At 47.9% G+C, this 24,327-nt stretch overlaps 1 protein-coding gene across 1 annotated transcript; it reads left to right on the top strand.

Annotated features, from left to right (window-relative positions):
• Positions 1-377: 377 nt before the first annotated feature.
• On the top strand, positions 378-23,618 carry FAM131C (family with sequence similarity 131 member C). Its single transcript, XM_077260417.1, has 6 exons — positions 378-989; positions 6,922-7,070; positions 7,242-7,335; positions 13,846-14,028; positions 14,148-14,258; positions 23,086-23,618. The coding sequence occupies exons 1-6, from the start codon at positions 968-970 to the stop codon at positions 23,406-23,408; spliced, it is 882 nt and encodes a 293-aa protein (XP_077116532.1). The 5' UTR covers positions 378-967; the 3' UTR covers positions 23,409-23,618.
• Positions 23,619-24,327: the final 709 nt, after the last annotated feature.

Here is a 24,327-nt window from a genome sequence, read left to right on the forward strand (position 1 = left end):
TTCTTGTACATAGGGAGCAGTATTATAGTAGTTATATTCTTGTACATAGGAGCAGTATTATAGTAGTTATATTCTTGTACATAGGAGCAGTTTTATAGTAGTTATATTGTACATAGGGGCGGTATTATAGTAGTTATATTCTTGTACATAGGAGCAGTATTATAGTAGTTATATTCTTGTACATAGGAGCAGTTTTATAGTAGTTATATTGTACATAGGGGCGGTATTATAGTAGTTATAGTCTTGTACATAGGGGGCAGTATTATAGTAGTTATATTCTTGTACATAGGAGCAGTATTATAGTAGTTATATTCTTGTACATAGGGGCAGTATTATAGTAGGTATATTCTTGTACTTAGGGGCAGTCTTATTTCTGACACTACATGCCATGGTGTTTGTGGCACTGATTGCAGTATAATGGCCGCTGCTGTCAGGTGGGTCAGGTGTGGTCTCGGTTCCGGCACTCGCCGCCTGGTGACAGCCTCTTTGGATGGCTGCTGCCTGTTGCTGTTGTGGGCAGGAGGCTGCTCTGGAGGACACGTAGCCTTTCTCCCTGGAGGATCAGCTGTCACCTCCGCACATGAGGCCGGATCTTTCCCCGGTTACACGAGAAACCCTCCCAAAGAGAGGGGGGGGCGGAATCTGCAGCCGAGCAACGGAGCTGCTGAATGTGACGCCGATTCCCAGTACAATCCGTGCCCGGAGTCTTCCTCCCTGGCGCTGCCATGTCTGTCAGACCCTCCAAACTGACCCCCTGCCAACCGCAGCCAGGAACCCGTGCTGCACGGACCAGGTGAAGGTGGCGGCCAGATGTCCTCGACTTCCTGCGACAAGGAGACCCCAGGATCCAAGGAGCCCCTCCGACCTCGTCCACCATTCACCATGTTGGGATTTGGACGTTTGGGGGAAAAAGTGACCCCACAGAGCTGACTCCTCCCCCCGGGTCCATGGCACACAGGTCACCAATATGGGCTCATGTATCTCTAAAGGTAGGTAAGAGGGAAAGGGTTAATACAGAGTGATGGAGACGTTAACACTTTCACTGCTGGAGCGGATGAAGAATGAGAGCGAGAAGTCAAAGTGACTGTAATCTTCAGTCAGGAGAAAGAGACCCCCGAGCCTCACACCGAGGCTGCTGGAAAGTGAGGACACAACCTGTTGTATGGAGGACAAACAATGATAATACAGTGTGTTACATAGGACTGCAGGTGACATCTACTACATTATCTGTACTCCGAGTTATCACTTATCTGTGGTGTTACATAGGACTGCAGGTGACATTTACTACATTATCTGTACTCCGAGTTATCACTTATCTGTGGTGTTACATAGGACTGCAGGTGACATCTACATTATCTGTACTCAGAGTTATCACTGTTATCTGTGGTGTTACATAGGACTGTCGCTTTGCATCGCTGGTGTCCTGGGTTCAAATCCCACCAAGGATGACATCTGCGAGGAGTTTGTGTGTTCTCCCCGTGTTTTTGTGAGTTTCCTCAATTTCTCCGCGCGCCAAAGACTGAGGGAATCTAGATTGTGAGCCCCAATGAGGACAGCGATGATGATATCTGTACAGCGCTGCTGTATATGATGGCGCTATATAAGTGACTATAATAAATAGCATGAATACATGTGTAATGAAAACAACACATGAGAGGACCGGGGGATACAGATGTCCTCCTGTCTCACCAATGTGTGACGGAGCTTACACAGTAACAGCTCTCTGGGGCCCCCTTACCCTCAGGTCAGTCAGGGAACTGCACCTAGGATAAGTGGTTCGACGGAGAGTCTGCCCTGTCACGTACTGGTTATCGGGGCACTCTGCAGTGAGGGCGGTGTGTGTCTATATATATATATCTCACCAGGCTGGGAAAATATACATACAAAAACCTCCGGTCCGTCACTGCCAGGATCCCCCAGTAACACCAGAACGGTATTCTGCCACCAGTTCCTCGTTAAATATAAACCCGGTCCGTTAACAAGCTTATATGGGGTCAGAAACCAACCCCAGGTAGCGTATAAGGACTAGCCGGACTCAGCCGTGGGAAATCGGGTTTCGAGGTAAGGCTACGTTCACATTTGCGTTGTGCGCCGCAGCGCACAACGCAAACAAAAACGCACGCTAAAACGCTGCGTTTTGCGCCGCATGCGTCGTTTTTGGCCGAAAGTTGGACGTAAAAAAAATGCAACTTGATGCGTTTCTTGCGTCCAACGCTTGCGGCCATGCGGCGCAAACCGCAGCACAACGCATGTCCATGCGCCCCCATGTTAAATATAGGGGCGCATGACGCATGCGGCGCCGCTGCGGCGCTGACCGCAAATGTGAACGTAGCCTAAAAGAGCTGCCCAAGATTAATTGATATTTTAATTGCCGAAAGTCGCAATATATAATACAAAAATATACAGATATTACAGCCAGAGTTACAAATAAAGGGAGGGTACAGGTCGGGATAGCAGTCAGTTGTATGTGTCACGTTATCATTTCTTATCACTTGTGGATGAAGGGAAGCTCTCGGATGCACAGACACCGTCTTAGTTTCTGGTCCGTCTTCACGTGTGACATGACGCGGCTTACATGGCAGAACAATGACCAGACTAAATGTGTGTAGCTAGCTTTTAACCCCTAGCTCGCCCTCTCCCATATTTGCCACCACCCCTCTGGGTTGGGCTGAATTCTCCTCTCTTGACCTCTTAGCTGAAATAATTCCCAATATCTAGGATGGGTCATAACTTCCCAGGAGGAGGTCCAAATGGGAAGACTGACGTCTCAACAGGTCCGTTTGGGCTGGACCGATAGAGTCCAAACTTAGGTTTGCAAAGAGGTTCTGAAGAGCCAGTCTCGATAGCTCGTTATCCGGGACAGCTAGAGAGATATGAGACGCAGGGGTGCGTGCAGAGGGCTCCCAAGGTTCTGGTGGTATATGGGACATAACCCTGAGATGCACGGTACCCTCATAATTCACCTCTAGATGTCGGTGACGCTCGGTCTGGAGTTTTCCCTTGATGTAAGCAGACTTGCACAATACACAGCAGGGGTCTCAGCTCTGCTCCCCCCTATGGCCTCTAAGGCTGTGTGCACACGTTCCGGATTTTTCACATTTTTTCCACTATAAAAACGCGATAAAACCGCAAAAAAAACCCGCATCCATTAAGCATCCTATTAATTGATTGCAATCTGCAATTTTTGTGCACATGTTTTTATTGCACAAAAAACGCAATAAAAATGCGCAAAAAAACGCATGAGCATTTCCTGTGGAAAAAGTCCGGTTTTCTCCAGGAAATTTCTGCAAAGAATCCTGACGTGTGCACATAGCCTAATTCAATGGCCAAATGGTAAAGTTATGAGCTTTTGGGAATTGTGTACTTATCCCAAGGGTGGGGGCTACTTCAGGAGTGGGGGGAGATCCTGGATAATTTATGGGGCCTTAATTCATAAATCCAAAATGGAGTCTCCCTCGTCCCTCACAACATGGTTTTCAGACTTCTTCACAAAGTGACCCTATTATTTGGCACTATGATGTTGGTCCCCCCAAGATTCTGTATCTGGGGCTGTAACTGTGAATAATTGTGTATCTGTAATTTTTTACATGTTCTGTGGTTTGTGTAACTTCAATAATATTGCTCCTATGGCAACTTTGAAACTGTGTGGAGTTGTGGTTTTGTAGGAAACTAAGGTCACTAGTCATATACAGAGCAGCCGAAAAACAGAGCACATACTGTCATAGTGTCCCGCAGGTGCCACCACGGGGAGCTCACTGCAACCACATGAAATTCCCTCCCATTGGGCACCGTGTACTTACATACAGGTACTGGCTGCAGACATGTATCTCTGTATACAGGGAGCTCCCCCTAGTGGTGGCTGCAGACAGGATCTTATCATGTATCTCTGTATACAGAGAGCTCCCCCTAGTGGTGACTGCAGACAAGATCTTATCATGTATCTCTGTATACAGGGAGCTCCCCCTAGTTGTGGCAGCAGACAGGATCTTATCATGTATCTCTGTATACAGGGAGCTCCCCCTAGTGGTGGCAGCAGACAGGATCTTATCATGTATCTCTGTATACAGGGTGCTCCCCCTAGTGGTGGCAGCAGACAGGATCTTATCATTTATCTCTGTATACAGGGTGCTCCCCCTAGTGGTGGCTGCAGACAGGATCTTATCGTGTATCTCTGTATACAGGGAGATCCCCCTAGTGGTGGCTGCAGACAGGATCTTATCGTGTATCTCTGTATACAGGGAGCTCCCCCTAGTGGTGGCTGCAGACAGGATCTTATGTATCTCTGTATACAGGGAGCTCCCCCTAGTGGTGACTGCAGACAGGATCTTATCATGTATCTCTATATACAGGGAGCTCCCCCTAGTGGTGGCTGCAAACAGGATCTTATCATGTATCTTTGTATACAGGGAGCTCCCTCTAGTGGTGACTGCAGACAGCACATTATCATGTGTCTCTGTATACAGGGAGCTCCCCCTAGTGGTAGCTGCAGACAGGATCTTATCATATATCTCTGTATACAGGGAGTTCTATACACAGGGTTATATAATGTTATACTGCACTGTATAATGTACGGTGCGGTTTTTAATGTAATATCTGTATGCGTTCAGGGGTGATGTCTCCTGGTGACGGGGGTATCATCATGTGAGGTTGTTTGTATATTTCATGTGTTTTTCTGCAGTGTGCGTGTCTGCGTTGCCATGGAAACTCCCTGCTGTCACCCTGGCACCTCTCTATTGTATTGTGCACAGGAGAAGCCGTCAGACTCAATATAAAGAATTGTCGCATCATATAATCTACAGAGAAAAAAAAAACACAAAAATTGAGCTTAACTTGAGTTGGTACACATGCAGAGGTTAGACGCATGTACACATGCAGAGGTTAGACGCATGTTCACATTGGTCACAAAACATTAAAACCTACAAGAGAAAAAAAGTAAGCAAAAACCCTGATATAACTAAGTAAAAAAGCAAAAGTGCATTTAAATAACACAGAGTTTTTAGTAATAATATTTTTTGATAAAAAATAGCACAAAAGCCATCCCACCTCGTCAAGGTAACTCTGATCGGGACAGTCCTACACTGTCTAATAGTAAAACCTTACCATGTGTCAATGTGGACCTCAGTGTGCATAAGGGCAGACAAAAGGACTGGGCCCAACCAGTGAAACACCAGACTGGGGAAGCCTTATATATAGTCTCTAGCTCAAAAACAGCCCTTATGTAGGTTTTAATATAATCTACAGAGTGTAATAATACAATATAATCCTCCACTACAGGGCACCGTATAATATAGTTTACACCTGTCACATAACTATGATGTACATTATATACTGATACTGTATAATGCTTCGGTCTATTATACTGATATAATACTTCAGTCTATTATACTGATATAATACTGCGGTGTATAATACTGATGTAATGCTGCGGTCTATAATACTGATATACTGCGGTCTATAATACTGATATAATGGCAGTGGGCAGCACGGTGGCACAGTGGTTAGCACTACAGCCTTGCAGCGCTGGAGTCCTGGGTTCTAATCCCACCCAGGACAACATCTGCAAAGAGTTTGTATGTTCTCTCCGTGTTTGCGTGGGTTTCCTCCGGGTACTCCGGTTTCCTCCCACATTTCAAAGACATACTGATAGGGAATTTAGATTGTGAGCCCCATCAGGGACAGCGATGATAATGTGTGCAAAACTGTAAAGCGCTGCGGAATATGTTAGCGCTATATAAAAATAAAAGATTATTATTATTAATGCTGCGGTCTATAATACAGATATAATACTGCGGTCTATAATACTGATATAATACTGCGGGGTATAATACTGATATAATCCTGCTGTGTATAATACAGATATAATACTGCGGTCTATAATACTGATATAATGCTGCGGTCTGTAATACTGATATAATGCTGCGGTATATAATACTGATATAATACTGCGGTGTGTAATACTGATTTAATTCCGCGGTGTGTAATACTGATATAATGCTGCGGTCTATAATACTGATATAATGCTGCGGTCTATAATACTGATACTTTGCTGCGGTCTATAATACTGATATAATGCTGCAGTCTATAATACTGATATAATGCTGCGGTATATAATACTGATATAATACTGCGGTGTGTAATACTGATATAATACCGCGGTCTATAATACTGCGGTGTGTAATACTAATATAATGCTGCGGTGGGTAATACTGATATAATGCTGCGGTGTATAATACTGATATAATACTGCAGTGTGTAATACTGATATAATACCGCGATGTGTAATACTGATATAATGCTGCGGTCTATAATACTGATACTTTGCTGCGGTCTATAATACTGATATAATGCTGCAGTCTATAATACTGATATAATGCTGCGGTATATAATACTGATATAATACTGCGGTGTGTAATACTGATTTAATTCCGCGGTGTGTAATACTGATATAATGCTGCGGTCTATAATACTGATATAATGCTGCGGTCTATAATACTGATATAATTCTGCGGTCTATAATACTGATATAATGCTGCGGTGTGTAATACTGATATAATGCTGCGGTCTATAATACTGCGGTGTGTAATACTGATATAATGCCGCGGACTATAATACTGATATAATACTGCGGTGTATAATACTGATCTAATACTGCGGTCTATAATACTGATATAATACTGCGGTGTGTAATACTGATATAATACCGCGGTGTGTAATACTGATATAATGCCGCAGTCTATAATACTGATATAATGCTGTGGTCTCTGCTCTTCCTGGACAAATAACGTTCCGCCGCTCAGTTCAGTCTCCGTTGTTTTCTGCCACATCTGGAGTACAGGGAGCAGTGGGTTTTGGGGGCCGCACGTTTTACTGTTGGAGTTTGGGGGTCTCTGTCCTGGTTTCAGTATTTTCCTTCTTTTGCAGAGTTTTTCTTCACTGGACACAAAGAATTTCACTTCTCCACCAAAAACACAAAACTGAGCTGCCCCCCAGTGTTATCTCCGGAAATCCCGCCAGAGGGCGCCGCACCCACCGACAGCGCAGAGGATGATGAGGATGACGTGCTGGGGCAGGTGAGAAGCGGGATGGGGCCGGTGACCCCTGTGACCCTGCCCCCGCTGTCACCTGTGACCCTGCCCCCGCTGTCACCTGTGACCCTGCCCCCGCTGTCACCTGTGACCCTGCCCCCGCTGTCACCTGTGACCCTGCCCCCACTGTCACCTGACAACTCTCTTCCTCTACAGACATGTTACAAGGCGTCAGATGGCTTCATGTGCGACTCCAAGGCGACTTCTGCGAGCTACGAGATCACAGAGCTGGCGACCTCCTCCCTGATCGGTGAGTGCAGGCGCGGCCCCCGGTGTCTGCGCTGGGCCATGGGGGGGACTGTGGATCGGCTCCTTATAGCGATATGTTCACTCACAACAGATGGTGTGACCGACTCCAACATGGCGAATAAACCAAGATGACGAAGACTGTAAAATATAGAATGTTATTGGTAATATTAAAATATAAATAACTTAGAAAGGAGGAAACAAACGACAACATATGCAGAAGCGCAGCACAATGATTGTAGCTAGAACAGAATTCCGCCCTCCTATTACAGCAGCATCCCACACATAAAGTACAGATCAATATTACAGACATGCATCATACGTATAAAAAGGAGTGATGAAAGTATATACCAATAGTCTGTGGCTCCGACGCGCGTTTCGCCTGGTGGCTTTCTCAAGGAGTGTGCAAGGGATACAATGGGCTTTGTCCACAGGTGGCCCCCAGGGTGAGACCCGAGGAAGATCAAAGCATCCAAGATCGTTCCCTGGTGTATGGCAGTATTATTATAGAGACATCTGCCGTATTATATGTTATTATATGCTGTGATTAGTGTATGGCGGTATTATTATAGAGACCATCTGCCATATTATATGTTATTATATGATGTGATCGGTGTATGGCGGCATTATTATAGAGACCATCTGCCATATAATAACATAATACGCTGTGATCGGTGTATGGCGGTATTATAGAGACCATCTGCCGTATTATATGTTATTATATCATGTGATCGGTGTATGGCGGTATTATTATAGAGACCATCTGCCGTATTATATGTTATTATATGATGTGATCGGTGTATGGCGGTATTATTATTATAGAGACCATCTGCCGTATTATGTGGGATCTTTACTATTAGTCTAGTACTGCAGATTGTTTTCACTTGGTATGGTGTTATTAGCAGTCCCATGTCTGGCGGTATTACCTGGTCTTACATAGTATTACATAAGGTCTGTGTATGGTGGTATTATATGGTTATTACATAAAGTTATTGGAGTATGACAGTATTGTATGGCTATTATATGAAGTGATCAGTATATGGCGGAATTGTATGGTTATTATATGATGTTATCGGTATACGGTGGTATTATACGGTTATTTATACTGGATTATGTGATGTGATCAGTGTATGGCGGTATTATATGGTTATTATACATTTATTATATTTATCAGTGTATCGCGGTATTATACGGTTATTATGTGATCAGTTTATAGCGGTATATGGTTATTATATGATGTGATCTGTATATGGCGGTATTATGTTATATGATGTGATCTGTGTATGGCGGTATTAAACATTTTTTATGTGTGATATGTGTATGATATGACGGTATTATATTTTAATATGTGATGTGTGTATGGCAGTATATGGTTATACATACTGTTATGTGATGTGATCTGTGTATGTTGGTATTATATGCTCAATATACTGCTATTTGATGTGATGTGTATTGCAGTATTATACAGTTATTTGATATGATCTGTGTATGGCGGTATTATATGGTTATTATGCATACTGTTATTATGCGATGTGATTTCTGTATGTCGGTATTATATGCTCCTTATATAGTTATTTGATATTATCTGTGTATGGTAGAATTATGTTTATTATGCAGTTTATTATATGAAGTGTATAATGGTATTATGCGGATATTATATGATTTGATCTTTGTATGACTATATTATACGGTTATTATATGATGTGATCTGTGTATAGCAGTATTATACAGTTATATGATGTGATCAGAGTATCGCGGTATTATAGTTTATTATGCAGTTATATGATGTGATCTGTGTATTATATGGTTATTATATTATGTGATCATTGTATGATGGTATTACAGGGGTTGGACAAAATAATGGAAACGCCTAACATTTTGGCATAATCTTCGAACATGTTATAAACATGCAAACCGTGACATATGGTAATGTTTTGTAGTTGATTATTTGTGTTATGTGATATATGTATGTAAATTAACTGTTTGCTTTGCTGAATTGTAAGTACATTGATGAAAACCTGATACCAATGGCAGACCTCTCAGATTTTCAAAGAGGCCAAATTGTTGGTGCTCGTATGGCAGGCGCTAGTGCAACAGAAAATGCCAGAATGCTTGGCGTGTCAAGAGGTACTGTCTCCAAAGTAATAACTGTGCTTGAAATAGAAGGAAAAACGTCCGCAGCAAAGCACAGGTCCGGCCGAAAGTCAAAGTTGACTGAGAGAGACCGTCGGACTCTGAAACGAATTGTGAGAGAGGATGGCAAGACCACGGCTCCGAAAATCACTGCTGAGCTCAATGATCACCTACAGAACCCAGTTTCCACCAAAACTGTTCGTCGGGAGCTGCACAAATCTGGATTCCACGGAAGAGCTGCAATTAGAAAACCGCTGCTCTCAGTGACAAATGTTTCCAAGCGTTTAGAGTGGTGTAGAAACCTCCAGAATTGGTCCCTCGAGCAGTGGACACATGTGATATTCTCAGACGAATCATCGTTTACCCTATTTGCGACCTCCGGCCGAGTGCACGCTTGGAGACAGCTGAAAGAAGCATTCCATCCAGACTGCCTTCTCCCAACCATAAATCATGGCGGAGGTTCTGTGATGATCTGGGGTGCTATTTCATGGAGATCCGCTGGGCCAATGATATCCCTTCATGGAAGAATTCACAGCCGAGATTATTTAGGCATTTTGGGCAACCAAGTGCATCCAATGGTTCAAGCACTGTTCCCGGAGGGGAACGCCATCTTTCAGGATGATAATGCACCAATTCATACAGCTAGAATCGTTAAAGCATGACACAAGGAACATTCTAATGAAGTTGAGCATCTCATCTAGCCCCCACAATCTCCAGACCTCAACATTATTGAGCATTTATGGTCGATTTTAGAGATTCAAGTTAGACGTTGATTTCCGCCGCCATCGTCGCTCAAAGAACTGGAGGGTGTTTTAACTGCAGAATGGGCTAAAATTCCTAGGGAAACAATTAAAACCTTGTATGAATCCATACCTCGGAGAATTGAAGCTATAATCGCCGCAAAAGGTGGACCTATACCAAATTAAACTAACTTTTGTTGATATTTCCAGGTGTTTCCATTATTTTGTCCAACCCCTGTATATGTTTATTATACAGTTATTATATGACCTGATCTATCTATAATGCCATGATACAGTATTATATTTATTTTTAACGCACCATTGATTCCTGGTTCTGTACAAGGGAGGAGGTGACATACAAAATACCAACACTGATTACAGAGAACAAACTAACAATGACAGAGGGGTACAGGGGAGAGGTCCCTGCCATTGCGGGCTTACAGTCTGCTGGATGAGGTGATCTGTGTATAGCGGTATTATGCGGTTATGTTATGATCTGTGTATGGCAGGATTATATGGTTATTATGCAGTTATTATATGATGTGATCATTGTATGGTGGTATTATATGGCTGTTATATCATGTTAGTCAGTGTATGGCGGTATTATATGGTGGTTATATTGTTGTTTGATGTGATCTGTGTATAGTGGTATTATACGTTTATTATACGAAGTGATCTGTGTATGGCGGTATTATATGGTCGTTATACTGTTATTTGATGTGATCTGTGTATGGTGGTAATACGTTTATTATATGAAGTGATCTGTGTATGGCGGTATTATACGATTATTAAATTATGTGATCAATGTATGGTGGTATTATACGGTTATTATATATGACTAGATGGTGGCCCTATTCTAACGCATCGGGTATTCTAGAATATGTATGCGTAGTGTATAGCACAGCCCACGCAGTACATTGCGCAGCCCACGCAGTACATTGCGCAGCCCACGCAGTACATTGCACAGCCAACGCAGTACATTGCGCAGCCCACGTAGTACATTGCGCAGCCCACGTTGTATATTGCGCAGCCTACGTAGTATATTGCGCAGCCCACTTTGTACATTGCGCAGCCCACGTTGTATATTGCGCAGCCCACATTGTATATTGCGCAGCCCATGTAGTATATTGCGCAGCCCACGTTGTATATTGCGCAGCCCGTTGTATATTGCGCAGCCCACTTAGTATATTGCGCAGCCCGTTGTATATTGCGCAGCCCACATAGTATATTGCACAGCCACGTAGTATATAGCACAGCCCATGTAGTATATTGCCCAACGACGTAGTATATAGCACAGCCCACGTTGTATATTGCGCAGCCCACTTAGTATATTGCGCAGCCCACTTAGTATATTGCGCAGCCCACTTAGTATATTGCGCAGCCCACTTAGTATATTGCGCAGCCCACGTTGTATATTGCGCAGCCCACGTTGTATATTGCGCAGCCCACGTTGTATATTGCGCAGCCCACGTTGTATATTGCGCAGCCCACGTTGTATATTGCGCAGCCCACGTTGTATATTGCGCAGCCCACGTTGTATATTGCGCAGCCCACGTTGTATATTGCGCAGCCCACGTAGTATATTGCGCAGCCCACGTAGTATATTGCGCAGCCCACGTAGTATATTGCGCAGCCCACGTAGTATATTGCCCAGCCCACGTATTTTGTTCAGCCCACGTATATAGCAATGTGGGCATGATATCCCTGTTTAAAAAAAAAAAAAAGAATTAAAATAAAAAATAGTTATATACTCACCTTCCGTTGGCGCCTGGATCCAGGAAGCGGTTACCGACGCTTGGGATCCACCGAAGCTCCGCCGAGCTGCTCGCGCCGGCCGCCATCTTCCGTTCCCAGGATGCATTGCGAAATTACCCAGAAGACTTAGCGGTCTCGCGAGACCACTAAGTCTTCTGGGTAATTTCGCAATGCAGCGTCAGGAACGGAAGATGGCGGCCGGTGCGAGCAGCTCGGCGGACTACGGAGTGTGAGTATAGCAGGTTTTTTGTTTTTTTATTATTTTTAACATTACATTTTTTTTACTATTGATGCCGCATAGGCAGCGTCAATGGTAAAAAATTGGGGACACACCGCAGCATAACGTGGTCCGTTACCGCCGGCATTAACCCTGTGTGAGCGGCGACCGGAGGGGAGTATGCGGGCGCCGGGCAGTGAGTGCGGGGAGTAAGGAGCGGCCATTTTCTTCCAGACTGTGCGCGTCACTGATTGGTCGTGGCAATGGGCGTTTTGCCACGACCAATCAGCGACTTGGATTCCATGACAGACAGAGGCCGCGACCAATGAATATCCGTGACAGACAGAAGGACAGACAGACAGACGGTAGTGACCCTTAGACAATTATATAGTAGATCTGTTTTTGGTGGCATTAAATGGTTATTAGATGATGTGATCACTGTATGGCTGTATTATACAGTTATTATATGATCTGTGTATGGCGGTATTATTGTATGATACGATTGGTGATTGACGGTATTATACGGTTATTATATGATGTGATAGGTGTATGGTGGTATTATACGGTTATTATATGATGTGATAGGTGTATGGTGGTATTATATGGTTATTATATGATGTCATTGGTGTATGGCGGTATTATACGGTTATTGTATGATGTGATAGGTGTATGAGGGTATTATACAGTTATTGTATGATGCGATTGGTGTATGACGGTATTATACGGTTATTATATGATGTGATAGGTGTATGTCGGTATTATACGGTTATTATATGATGTGATAGGTGTATGGTGGTATTATAAGGTTTATATGATGTCATTGGTGAATGGCGGTATGGTACGGTTATTATATGATGTCATTGGTGTATGGCGGTATTATACAGTTATATGATGTGATAGGTGTATGATGGTATTATACGGTTATTATATGATGTCATTCGTGTATGGCGGTATTATACGGTTATTATATGATGTGATAGGTGTATGGCGGTATTATACGGTTATTATATGATGTGATAGGTGTATGGTGGTATTATACGGTTATTATATGATGTGATAGGTTTATGGTGATATTATACGGTTATTATATTGATGTCATTGGTGTATGGCGGTATACAGTTATTGTATGATGCGATTGGTGTATGGTGGTATTAAACGGTTATTATATGATGTGATAGGTGTATGGTGGTATTATACGGTTATTATATTGATGCCATTGGTGTATGGCGGTATTGTACGGTTATTATATGATGTGATAGGTGTATGGTGGTATTATACGGTTATTATATGATCTGTGTACGGTGGTATTGTACGGTTATATTGATGTCATTGGTGTATGGCGGTATTATTTTGGTACTTTATGGCAGTATTATTTTGTCTGACGTTGCATATAATGGTGTCTAGCTCTTAATAGAGGCATCGGGGGCTTCTTGCCTATGTTTCTTTCTGTCCGGGCCCTGTATTTTTCTGCTGGTGGTGCTGGATGCAGTTCAGTGATCACTGTGGACACTGCGTGGATCCGACGCGTCTCATTCTGCGGGACTAGTCCGGTAAGGTGGAGGTCTCCCAGAGTCATGTGACCAGGAGACCCTCAATGGTTGTATTATTGGGGTCCCAAGCAGTCGGATGAACCCCGGAGCTCCCTGTAACCTGTGATTTCCACCTCTAGGTCTGGTACAAACCATAAAAGATCACATCACCAAGCCCACCGCTATGGCCCGCGGACGCGTCGCCCACCTGATCGAGTGGAAAGGCTGGAGCGCCCCCCAATCCGGCTGGGACCCCTCCGTAGCCGACGAGGAGCATTACTCAGACCTGACGGATGAGCTGAAGGAAGCACGATTTGCTGCAGGTGAAGTTGGGGGTCAGAATGGTGACGACCACCTCCATCACCCTCACTCTGGGGTCTTCTGGGCCCCTCATTGCAGTGACCGGTGGTCCGGTCCAGGCTTATCTGTGTCTGTCCCTCAGGGGTCGCGGAGCAGTTCGCCATCACTGAAGCCACGCTCAGCGCCTGGTCCTCCCTGGACGATGAGGAGATGCAGTATGGACTCGGCTCCCAAGAGGTTCGTCAGCAGCAAGGTCAGTCCCGTCCGACGCCATGTCCCAGGGTCCCGGCGCTCACACAGCTGGAGGGGTCGCGACAGTGTGTCCGGCCATGACTCTTACCGGCTCCACTGATACATTGTAACAAGCGCAGCAGTGAGACATCTCCCAGTGCCGGGGTTAATGGCAGGGTCCCATCTGCGGCGCTGATTTCCCCCCCCCCCGGGGCCCGGACCCTCTGGTGACCGCTGAGCGGCTTCTTCTGGGTCACATCCCCCACAGCTCGCTCTCCAGAGCACCAGGGTCTCCAGGACCAGCAGCGGGACCTCGGGGGACTGGTCACTGCACCCACCAGGGGACGACATGTCAGATCTGCTGCTCTTCTATCTCAGTATACTGCGCATAAGAACCACAACTCCAAGCATGCTCTGATCGCCCCTGGCTACAGCAGCTCTGGGAGTAACTGGAGCAGTGGACAAGATACTAACTGAAATCTGGGGACTCGTCTAACTATAGTGAATGCCATAATGTCACAGTAGAATAGTGAGTGCAGCTCTGGAGGATAAGCCATGATGTAACAGTAGAATAGGGACTGCAGCTCTGGAGGTGACTGGAGGATGAGACACAATGTAACAGCAGAATAGTGAGTGCAGCTCTGGAGGTGACTGGAGGACAGGTGCCCACAATCAGTCACACTCTGCTAGGAGCAGCACCTGTCTTGTGAGCTCCAGCACTTCCAACAGGAGTCCCAGAGTCTGCCTCTTTTCTCCCCAGGGAGAGGCAGGCTTCCTGGGATGCCGGCATGGCTTCCCAGGCTTCTGTTCCCCGGTCTGTGCCGGCGGGGGACAGAGAGCAGTAGCAGCAACCGGCCCAAGAGGGTCTGAGGAGGTCGGGACGGGTGAGAAGAACCATACCCACCTACACCAACCCTGAGACGGCTCATCGTCCGCCCAGAGAGGGAGACAGGGGCACCCCAGGATGGAGAGCCCAGGAACATCCTGGGGGGGAAGAGGAGCTCCGGCGAGTCCACGAGTACCTTCTCCTCCTGAGTGCTCGCCATGCTAGTTGAGGACGAGGACGCCGGCAAAGCACTGACCGGGCTGAAGGAGGAGCTGCGGGTGGCTCGGATCCTGAACACCCGAGTCACTAACAAGGAGAGACCCGCGACCTCCCAGAGGTTCAGAGCCCTCAAAGATGAGGTGGTCCGGTTAGTGCTCCTCCGGGAGGGGATTGAGAAAAGCGCAGGTCCCTTCCTGGAGAGGTTTAAGAACCAGCGACGGTTCTCAGAAATGAAGGGGTTAAATACCTCAGGAGAGCCGCCAGCCGGCGTCCTAAGCGACGAGGAGGAGGAGGACGATGTGGTTGTGACTGGAGTCCTGCAAACTGGAACCAGCCGGGAGAGTGAGTCGCAGAGCCGACAACAGGGGAGCGGCCTCCCGGCACGGCAGAGGACTCCGACAGCACAGGCTGGAGTGTCAGCGGAGGAAGAGGAGGAGGGCGGTCTGCTACAGGAGATCCGAGAGCTGGAGTCTCCAGTGAACCTGGACCGCTTTTCCTTTGGTGAGGACGAGCCAGCAGAGGAAACCAAGAAGAGGAAGACGACGAAGGAGACTGCACGGGAGGTGGTGAGTTGCAAATATGTACCTATGGCTAATGTTACACCTACCACCTCCTGTGTAAACCCCACCAAACCTAAAGGCACGGGCTCTGCAGTGGGTCCGGGGCATAGGCAAGGTGGGGAGAGGAGGAGGACGTCCGGCGGTGCTGCCGTCTGTGCAGAGAACAGTGCAGGGGGCGAGGCTTTGGAGGTACTCACGGCGCCGGACATAGGGGACCCCGAGGAGTTTCCCTCCCTGCCCTCTGCGGCTAAGCCGGTTATCACCGGGGCCAAGGAGGCCGAGGGGGATGTCCATGCCGTTGCGAAAGGGGGACGGTGTGGGCAGACTCCATCCCTGCTCACTACGGCTAAGCCGGCCGACGCCGGGGCTGTGGGGAGCAGGTCTGAGAAACATGGTGCGGCGAAAGGGGGGTGCACTGTTGTGACAGGGGCGCAGTGCGCCTCAACAGAGAAGAGGCACGCGGCTGCGACAGGGGAGCAGCGTGTCCAAAAAGCACAGAAAAAGCAGGTTAAATCATCTGCAGGGAACACTGGGCGCCCTGCTGCGACGGGAGGACAGAGTGCTCCTGCACCCAAACGTGACACCAGGACCCCGAACTCTGTGGGTGCAGGGCAGGCGGCACACCCCCCCAACAAGCAGCGGGCCCAGAATAATAAAATACAAACTTCTGCAGTGGGGGGGGCACGGCGCTCCAGAGACACAACAGAGCACCAATCAAGGGAAAACGGGTGTGGTGCTGCACCCCTCCCCCGGTCCAGCAGGTGTGAGTTCCAGAGAAGCCAGACACAAGTGAGGAAGGAATGGATGTTACTGTGGAAGGTGTAGAGAACACTGGGACAAATGGTGGTGACAATACTGGTAAAAAAGTGACGGGAAGTGGTGGCAATGGTAAGGGGAATGATAATGATGGGAGTAGTGGTGGAGTGAATGGTGGGAGTAGTGGTGGAGTGAATGATGAGAGTAGTGATGTTGCAAATGATGGGAATAGTGGTAGAGTGAATGAGGAGAGCATTACTGGTGTTGGTGGAGGGGAAGCAGGTAGTGGTCCCGCTGCCCCCCCAGCGGTGGCGGGGGCTTCAGCCCCAAGCTATTCAGGAGCTGTCACTGCTGGGGGTAGTAGTGCGCCCTTGTCTGGTGACCCTGAGAATGGTGACTTGCAACAGCGCTTCCTGGACGCCCTGAGGAAAGGGGAGAGTTCCATCAATGTAGAGGGGAGGGAGGTTGATCTGTCTTTCTGGATAGAGACACGGTCTTTCCGCCTTCCGTGATAGAGGGGCAGAGACTGTCTGGTCTCTGCCGACACCGGGGCAGAGGAGTAACCGTAGGAACGTGGTCCGTCTCCAGTGGGTAAGCAAGGATGCCTGTCCTGATCGGTCAAAGGTTGCTGAGCTCCTGCTGGGGATGGGCTATGACATCTTCACCTTGATCCATCCCTATGGGACCTCCTACTTCGATGTCAGCTTCGTGAGACCGGAGGGCCTTGAGCTTTTCTGGTCTCGCCATGAGCTGGCTTGGGGTCGCCCCGAATGGCAGGGTTTCCTCGCTGTAGCAATATCCCGCCAGAACTCGGTCAGGAGGGTGACCGTTTTGACCAGTAACGAGTCACTTTCCTGTGTCAACATCTCCACCTGGGTTGGACGATACGGCGACATCGTCGGTATTCCCGAAAAGACCCTCGACAAGCTTGGTATCTGGTTAGGAGCCTGGATCTTCATGGTGAAATTGAAGGTTTCAGGAAACACCGTTACCCATATCCCTTCCTCAACATTTTTGGGGAGGGACAAGATCTTGATTTTCTACCGGGGGCAGCCTAAGGTCTGTCATAGGTGCGGCAGCCCCACACACTTCAGTGCGCGGACCTCGGCCATCTTGCTCCTACCTGTGGCAGGATTAGGTGTAACTTGTGTGGTGACCTCGGTCATCCGTTCAGTCGCTATCCGCGTTCCTTTGCCAATGCGGTCCTGAAAGCGGCGAGTGCGGGACAGGCGAAAGCCGGGACAAATCTCGTCGGTGAAGGGACCAGTAGAGGCAGAGGAGGGAGGGAACCGGTGAGGAGCAGGCTGCCGCCATCCAATATCAGGCGGCAGGAGCAGCGCCATGGGAACGGGGCAGGGAGTAATGACCCTAAACTCGAGCCTCCTCCTTGGAGTGCGACCCTTCTGACTCCGTAGCCCTGATCCAGGTGCAATTGGAGGGTCCAGCCGCCCCCCTCTGGTGGATCTCTAACCGGTTCCGGGTCCTCCAGGACTCCCCTCTAGAGGGGGGCGATAGGGACCCGGGGCCGGAGGTTGCGGACAAGGATGTTGGGGCTCAGGAGGTCGCTGGGTCCTCTTCTCAGGGGGCAAATACAAAGCCTTCTGGGGGGGGGGACTACCTCAGGACCACCAGACAAGGGCCAGAGTGTATGTAAGGAGAGAATGGATGAGTCTGTTTGTCTTAAGCGGACTAAAAACTCATCATTGTCAGAGGAAGAGGGTGAAACTGTTGGGGGTGGGAAAAAAAAGGCTATCTAATTCAATCAATCATGATGGCGGCACCCACCCCGTTGACACTGGCAACCATTAATGTTGCCAGCATAAAGTCAGAAGCGGCAAGGTACACGGCCTTTCATTTTCTCGGCCAACTTGATGCCGACATTTTGTTTTTGCAGGAGACCAGGTTGACCGACCTATCAACCATGCATAAAGCAAGGCGGGAGTGGAGGCACAGGCCCTCCTACTGGTCTCTTGCGGCCGAGCCGTATAGCGGGGTGGCGGTCCTTTTTAAGACCGCAGCGGTTGAATGCAGCCGATTGATCGAGTTGGAAATGGGGGAGATGCTTGATCATAGATGTCTCCATGGGGGGACAGGAGCTTCGGCTCATTAACATCTACGGTCCCCAGTCCAAGTGGGACCGCAAGTGTCTCTTCATGAAGATCAAACCTTTCTTATTTTCGAGTTGGCAGGTGGTCTTTGGAGGGGATTTCAACAACGTCACGAGACCCTGTGATAGAGGAGGTTCCGGAGACCGGCTGGCTTACGATTGCGTCGCGCTAAATAGGATAGTAAGTGAGGCACGCCTAGTGGATGTCCACATCCGGCACAACACAGGCCACGCGGGGTTCACCTTTTTTAGAGGTAGTCAGTGCAGGTCTAGGATAGACAGGTTTTATTTGAAGGAGGAGGCTGGTTCCTCGCCGTTGTCGGTTGTGGAGGTGGAATTCTCCGATCACTGTTTGATTATGTTTTCTCTGAGCGTTACAGAGACTCCTCGGATGGGAAGAGGTTATTGGAAGCTGAATTCGTCACTCCTTGAGGAAGAAGCTGTAAGACGGTCCTTTGAGGAATTTCTTCAGAGCCAGGTACCCCTGCTGGGCCTAAGTAACACTAAGTCTGAGTGGTGGGAGATGTTCAAACATCGGGTGGCGAGATTCTTCCGGCAACTCTCGAACCTCAGAAGCCTGAACAGGGATCGCCTGTATCCGAGCCTGAGGAGGAAACTCGAGCATCTTGTCTCGACTGGGGGTAGCCGCGAGGCGATCTCCAGTGTGAAATCCTTGCTAAAGAGGTGTCAGTACGATAGGCACGCATCTTTGGTTTTTGAGAGGGACTACGGGAAGTGCTACTCGCCCGACCCTTACAGAAGCTGCAAGATTTCAGTGAATAGTAAGATAGTGACAGGGCTGATGGACAGTACGGGATCCCTGAGAAGGTCCAGATCAGGGATCTTGGAGGTCGTCAGTTCATACTACTCGCACCTCTTGGGAAGGAAGGAACTGGATCGTGACAGGATGTCGGCTTTCCTGGCTGAAGCTGTTCCCGAGCCAGGGTCTGACCTCTCGCTGGGCAGTTTGGCAGAAGCGATCAAAGAAGAGGAAGTGAGACTGGCGATTGATGGGCTCCGGCCCAAAAAATCGCCAGGTCCGGATGGCTTAACATCCGAGTTCTTTAAGACCTTTAGGGACTCCTTGGTCCCCCTCTTGACTCAGGTGTTTAATGAGTGTCTCTCCTCGGGCACTCTGCCGAGATCATTAAAGAGGTCGGCTTTGATCATGTTGTCAAAGGGTAAAGATCCATCACGCATTGAGAATTGGCGTCTCATATCACTTCTCAATGTGGACAGGAAGGTTTTGGCTAAGATACTCTTCAACAGGCTGGTGAAGTTTGCGCCACGGCTCCTTTCGGAGGCCCAGCACTGTTGCGTTCCTGGCCGTAGCACTTTCAGTGCTGTTCTGGGTGTCCGAGAGGCCGTGGAGCGGGGCAGGGCGGCCTTTGGAAGGGATTCTTGCTGACCCTGGATCAGGCAAAAGCCTTAGATCGGGTCGACCACGAGTCCCGCTGGTCCACTCTTTTGAGGTATGGTCTGCCTGGAGGGTTTGTGGACTGGCTTAAGACCTTGTACGCAGGGGCTGAGACTTTCCCTCTGGTAAACGGGTGGATTGGACAACTTTTCGGGGTGGGATCTGGTGTCCGCCAGGGCTGCCCTCTTAGCCCTTTGCTTTACGCGTTTGCGATCGATCCCTTCCTCAGAAGGGTTGATTGTGGAGCGTTGGCGGGGGTGAGGATGGGCGGGTTGGCGCCAGAGGCTATCCTGAGGGTAGTGGCCTACGCGGACGACGTTACCGTCTTTGTTTCTTCGCAAGAGGAGGCGATGGTGGTGATGTCAGAAGTGGAGAGCTACTCGGAGGCATCCGGGTCCAAGGTCAACCAGGACAAGTGTGAGAGTCTCTGGCTGGGAGGCGGGGATCCCACGTTTGATCTTCCGGACACCCTCCCCGAACCCCAAGAACATGCCAAAGCCCTAGGCATCGAATTTGGCCAGGGTGATTACCTCAAGAAAAACTGGGAAGGCAGAATCAAAGGTGTCGCCCAAAGAGTGGACCAATGGAAGGGTTGGTCTTTGACCCTGAGGGAAAGGGTTGACCTGTGCAAAGCTTTCCTGCTCCCCTTGCTAATCTACCTGGGCAGCGTCTGTGTCTTGCTGGAGCCTCTCTGGACACGGGTCTACAGTCTGTTCTTCCAGATGTTATGGGGGAATAGACTAAACCTAGTCAAACGGGAGGTCACTTATCGCACGAGGAGACTAGGGGGGTTAAATATGGTGAACCCCGTGGTGTTTCTAGTGAACACCTTTTTGAAAGTTAACGTTGCAAACCTCTGGAAAGAGAGGGCTCCTCTGTGGGTATTCTCCCGCAATGGATGGTTTCAGCCTTTCTTCCAGGAATGGGAGACGGGGAAGATTGAAGGATCTTCGCACACCGCATGGGCATCTCCCGGCTTATGTTACCCCGGTTCTGAAAATGATGCGCCGGTGGGGTCTGGGAATGTGGGAAGTGAGGTCCCTCCCGAGGAAACTCCTCGACATGCGGGTCTAGCTTTCGCGTTTTCAGAGACCATTGGTCCTCAGGACTGCCCTAGTCGGGATCTAAAGGTTGGGTTAAGTTTGTTAAATTCTAGCAGGATCCCCAAGAAGTATTGGGACTTGACTTGCCACTGCTTCCAAGGTAAGTTGTATGTGAGGAACAATTTGAAGCACAGGAGTTCCGTGGACAGGAATTGTCCCCGTGAGGCTTGCGCTACCATGCTGGAAAGCATGGAGCTCTTCCTGCTTTATTGTCCCTTTAATACAGAGGTGTACAACAGGGTGGGCGCTTCCATTGGTTGGCCGCGGCTGGCCACTCTGTCCTATGCCGAGTGGGCCTATGGAGCGTTCAGAGACCTCGGGAGATGGGACCGAGCCACTTTATTCTTAGTCAGCGCAGTGGTCAGGTACTTCACGTGGAACGCACGAGTTTTAGTTTCGACGCAGAGTAAAATCCTCCGTGTAGATGAAGTTTGTAGCAGCATCCTAGGTGCCCTGGTGAAGGTGCGTTCTCTGGAGTGCAAAGGACTGGGTGCCCGGAGGGCGGCCCATCTCTGGAGGGGTTTCTCCTTTGGGGTGCCTTAGTCCGTTAGCGCTCCTATATCCTGGTGGTGGGCTGATATTTTTACACTCTAGATTTTTGTTTTGTTCCCTGAATAGAAGGTTTGCAGGCATCGAACTTGAGCCTTGGGTGGTGAGTATGTAGGTTGTGTTCTGTGATGTTGGTTTATGTATATATAGCGTATTGTATATATTTTATATAGTGTATAATAGAGGGTCTTAGGTTGGGTGGGGGGATTGGGGGGTTCAACGGCGGTGATGAGAGACTGATCTGGCCTGGCCCAGGCCCCGCCTGGGGAAAAACTTTGGGGCCTGATCCTAGCTCGGATAATTTCTGAACTTTGTGGCCAGAGCTGAATCAGGGGTGGCGGGAAAGTTAGAGTAGATGTGTATGTATATTTAAAAAAAAAAAAAAAAAATGGAAATAAAATTTAAATTAAAACCAAATGTTAATTGTGTACACTGTATTGTATTTAGGTTTGTTGTAGGGTGAATGTGGTGGTGTAAGGGGCTGGCTGTAAGGTAAGGCAGTGGGACCAGTAGTGTTTTGTTGTGTTTGCGGTGTTGTATAATATTCGGTTTAGTATAATGTGTTTATAGTGTATATATTGTATATAATCTTGTATATAGAACGGTGTGAATGTAGTTGGGGTTGTATATAGTAGTATGAATGAAGCTGGGTCAGGGGTCTTACATGATTTTATGCTATTATTTATAATTTTTACAGGTATTCACGTAAGTTATGAGTATTTTGTTTGTTGTCTTTTAGTTTTGCTTTCTTTATTTTACTGGAATTTTTCTTTCACGTCCCGGATTTGTAGGTCATGAACTTTCTCCATTTTTTTCCATTTCCGGTTAATTTCTTTGTGATTTTTGTCTTTTGTCGTCTGATAGGAGCTTTGTTCTTATGTTCTGTTCTGTTGTGTTTTATTTGTAATTTATCACAGTTAGTGTCATGTAAAGTATTTTATTTTATTTAATAAAAGACCTGGAGGATAAGACATGATGTAACAGCAGAATAGTGACTGCAGCTCTGAGGTGACTGGAGGATAACACATTATGTAACGGCAGCTCAGTATCCATCTATCAGGCGGAGATGATGGGAGTTGTGGCTTCTCTGAGCTTTTTTCTTGCTGTTTTGCCCCTGGTGGTGTCGGGTGATCAGTGCGAACCCTGCGCCCCCTGGTGGTGTCAGGTGATCAGTGCGGCCCATGCGCCCCCTGCTGGTGTCAGGTGATCAGAGCGGACCCTGCGCCCCCTGGTGGTGCCAGGTGATCAGTGCGGACCCTGCGCCCCCTGGTGGTTGCCCCCTGGCAGTCTCTTGTCCTCTGTTTTCTTGCAGATCTGGAGGGTCTCTACCTGCAGCGCCGGCTGCTGAGCTTCACTCCGGGGGGCTGTGGCTCTGATCTGGGTGGGAGCCTCCCTGGACTCTCCTGCTCCTCCGCTGTGCCGCCTATGGAGCGATGGGACGTGAGCGAACCGCGATCTCACCAGTCTGTGTTCCCCGCTCTGTTACTGGGTGGCGGGAAGAGCTGCAGCTCGGACAACTCCAAGGCAGCGGTGCCACCGGAGGGCGAAAACGCAGCCTGCAAACCGCGTGTGTACAGCTCCCTGCGCTACGTGGACAGCAGCTCGCTATCCGAGGACGAGGTCTTCTACAACTGACTGCAGCGGTCACTGAGCATCCTGGGGGGACACTGTGATGGACAGAGCCCTCCTGTCAGCAATATGTCCGTCACTAGGAGGGTCCTGCCTCCATCCTTACTTCACAGGAGCATGTCATGTGGTTTCGTGTCGTCCGTTTTGTTACGTGTCCGTGACTTATCGGCCTTTTCTGTTACATCTGATCCACTAATAAACACAATGATCACAGGATCCCGCGCATGAGAAGCCACAGCGCTCTGACCTCACAGCTGAGGCTTTGTCACTATCTATCAGTCTGAAAAACTCTTTGTAAACTAAGGGTATGTGTCCAAGTTCAGGATTGCATCAGGATTTTCCATCAGTATTTGTAAGCCAAAACCAGGAGTGGAACAATTAGAGGAAAAGTATAATAGAAACACATGCACCAATTCTGCATTTATCACCCACTCCTGGTTTTGGCTTACAAATACTGATGTAAAATCCTGACCAAATCCTGATGCAATCCTGAACGTGGACACATACCCTGAAGACAAATCTGTCTCCTGTCCTGAGAGTTTGGCTGCAGTGTATCAGTGCCGGTAGCAGTTACTAGGAGAGCTGAGATTTACACTGAGGAATGTGCATTCTGGATATTATTGGTCAGCTGCGGACTAGTCCAGGGCAGATCAGTACAATATGTGGTAGAAAACTAAGATACTGAACAATTTCATGCAGAGTAAAAACCATAAGAGTCCAAATTCGCTGACAGCAAGCAGAGATCTGAGCAACATTATCTGTGAGGGAACTAGTGACATCTGGTGACTGTAACCGGTACTGCAGAGATGGGACTATTACATGTGCAGACTAGTGACATCTGGTGGCTGCAACCAGTACTACAGTAATAAGAAGACATGGGTAGACTAGTGACATCTGCTGGCTATAACCGGTACTGCAGTGATGG

Source organism: Ranitomeya variabilis, chromosome 4 (assembly GCF_051348905.1).
Source record: "Ranitomeya variabilis isolate aRanVar5 chromosome 4, aRanVar5.hap1, whole genome shotgun sequence".
In the NCBI taxonomy this organism is placed as follows: domain Eukaryota; kingdom Metazoa; phylum Chordata; class Amphibia; order Anura; family Dendrobatidae; genus Ranitomeya; species Ranitomeya variabilis.

What these genes read in the sequence shown, in the direction of transcription:
- FAM131C (XM_077260417.1), top strand. Translation starts at nt 968, where the DNA reads ATGGGCTCATGTATCTCTAAAG. An exon ending in GGGCTCATGTATCTCTAAAG is followed by an intron (nt 990 to 6,921) that starts GTAGGTAAGAGG and finishes CTTCTTTTGCAG; the next exon opens with AGTTTTTCTTCACTGGACAC. An exon ending in AGAGGTTCGTCAGCAGCAAG is followed by an intron (nt 14,259 to 23,085) that starts GTCAGTCCCGTC and finishes GTTTTCTTGCAG; the next exon opens with ATCTGGAGGGTCTCTACCTG.